General features: G+C 34.7%; 1 protein-coding gene across 1 annotated transcript; it reads left to right on the top strand.

Moving 5' to 3' along the window:
• Positions 1 to 497: 497 nt before the first annotated feature.
• Positions 498 to 1,536, top strand: LOC117106548 (the record flags this gene model as incomplete). Its single annotated transcript, XM_033247928.1, has 2 exons — positions 498 to 674; positions 1,384 to 1,536. Coding segments are annotated over 2 exons (330 nt in total), but the record flags the coding sequence as incomplete, so codon positions are not given.
• Between the last annotated feature and the right edge of the window lie 371 nt (positions 1,537 to 1,907).

Here is a 1,907-nt window from a genome sequence, read left to right as displayed (position 1 = left end):
ATGTTGAAGAAAATGGAAAATTGCATTCAAATGCAATCTGAGAGTGCCGTTTTCCGGCCATCCACAGGTGCCAAAATCATAACATTTCTTACCTCAGTCCCAACCATGGTGGGGCTGAGGTGGATAAACCATATATCTCTGAAAATCCCTCTTTGTGCGCCCCTCTATTACGAATTCCTGTAACCACCACTGTTTTCTCAAAAGGAAGATCATTAGTATAAATAAAAACGCTGTAATACTAATGTCTTCATTTTTAAAACATAAAACATCACATTTTTGGGATCGTATAAAGGTCGATATGCAATTTATTATGGTATTTGATGTCAGGCCTACATGGGTCGAGGTTTGTCTGGGAAATCACAAAATTGGGTCCCAGAGAAAAAAAAAATGTTCGGGAAGCAGGGCTTTATGCATATGCGGTATTTGAAGTAGGGAACGATCGTCAGCGCAGTGTGTGCACCAGTAGCTAAATGTTTGGTGTTTTCTTATTACATCAGGCTTTCAGATGAAATCTGCTTTTGACGAGGTACCAGATGAAAAGAAGCCACAGTTCACTCTAGATTCTACAATGCGATTCTCCTATCAATATCCACAAACGAAGGATGAGTTAAAAGCAAATATTAGTAATAAATACGGATGCTATAAGAACCTACGCCAGCCCGCGACTGGTATTGGTAAGTTTCAAAGCACTTGTTGAATAAAATTTCTTAGTATTAATAAATAGTGTTACATTTCAAACATACTTAATTAACAAAATAATAATAATAATAAATTTCGTGATATGTATAATCAATACACCTTCCTATACATTTATTTATTTATTTATACAATACATTTCAATCCTTGACCGCTTTTGATCAGTTTTTCTTGAATACATAGATATTGTGTAAATCAAATGATTGATTTATACCAGAATGTGATATAGGGCCCTATTATTTTTTAATCATATTTAAATTGTGTTATATTATGTTCTTCTTGCTATTTGCTTTGTAAATTGTATTGTAAGAATTGTGGGTATAATTTATGTATTTTTTAATTTACTGTTATTGTTGCAATAGTATGATATTATATATTGCTTTTTATGTTCAAGTGTGTACTTTTATCTGATATCCTCTACCTCGCTAAGTATTTAGTGAGCTGAATTTGAATAAAATAAAATAAAATAATTTTGTTGTGAACAAAAAACACCTTAAGCTTATTTTCCAAAAAATCGTCACACTTCAACGTAGATGTCTCCGACGCAATTGGGAAAGGCTCCCTGATTCGACCGACCAATCAACATCGGTAAATGCTGTCATCGATAACATTTACCGATTTTATGGAAAACAGGATTAACTATCAAATTAACGATATGAAATTTATAATTTTACAAATTCTTCACAGTTCCCACCGCGGCCAACGATCAGATGAACATGCGTACATTTACCTCGTACGACCAGTTCTTTAACAGGCCGTACAAACCCGGTCAAGCCGAAATATATGAAGCCGTAAGAACCGGCAAGATGGATGAATATATGCGACTGGCAAACGATAAAGGTAAGGCAGACACTAAATTAGAAACTAAAATCATTAAATGATGTCATTAAATAGGCCTTTTGATGATGATTATGATGATGATGATGATGGTGATGATAATGGTGGTGATGATAATGATAGTGTGTGGTTGTGCTGTACATTATATTGATGTTGATGGCAATGCGGCGCCTGTTTGTAATAACCATTCAATGGCGGAATTCTAGTTAGAGGGGACCACTGACTTTTACAGATAGAGCTTCCAAACCATTCAGCACTCCAATATATTTCAGGCTGACGTACGATATTTTATAGCTATGGCACCTTTATTTGCCGGAAACTCTCAGATATAAGCCTAAATGTTTTTCCAACAATTTATTTTAATTTTAGGGCTC

This window comes from Anneissia japonica, unplaced genomic scaffold, assembly GCF_011630105.1.
Source record: "Anneissia japonica isolate Jap-2015-1 unplaced genomic scaffold, ASM1163010v1 scaffold15664_len2758_cov118, whole genome shotgun sequence".
Lineage (NCBI taxonomy): Eukaryota > Metazoa > Echinodermata > Crinoidea > Comatulida > Comatulidae > Anneissia > Anneissia japonica.
The sequence above is the reverse complement of the archived record's forward strand: the minus strand, read 5'-3'. Positions and strand labels throughout refer to the sequence as shown.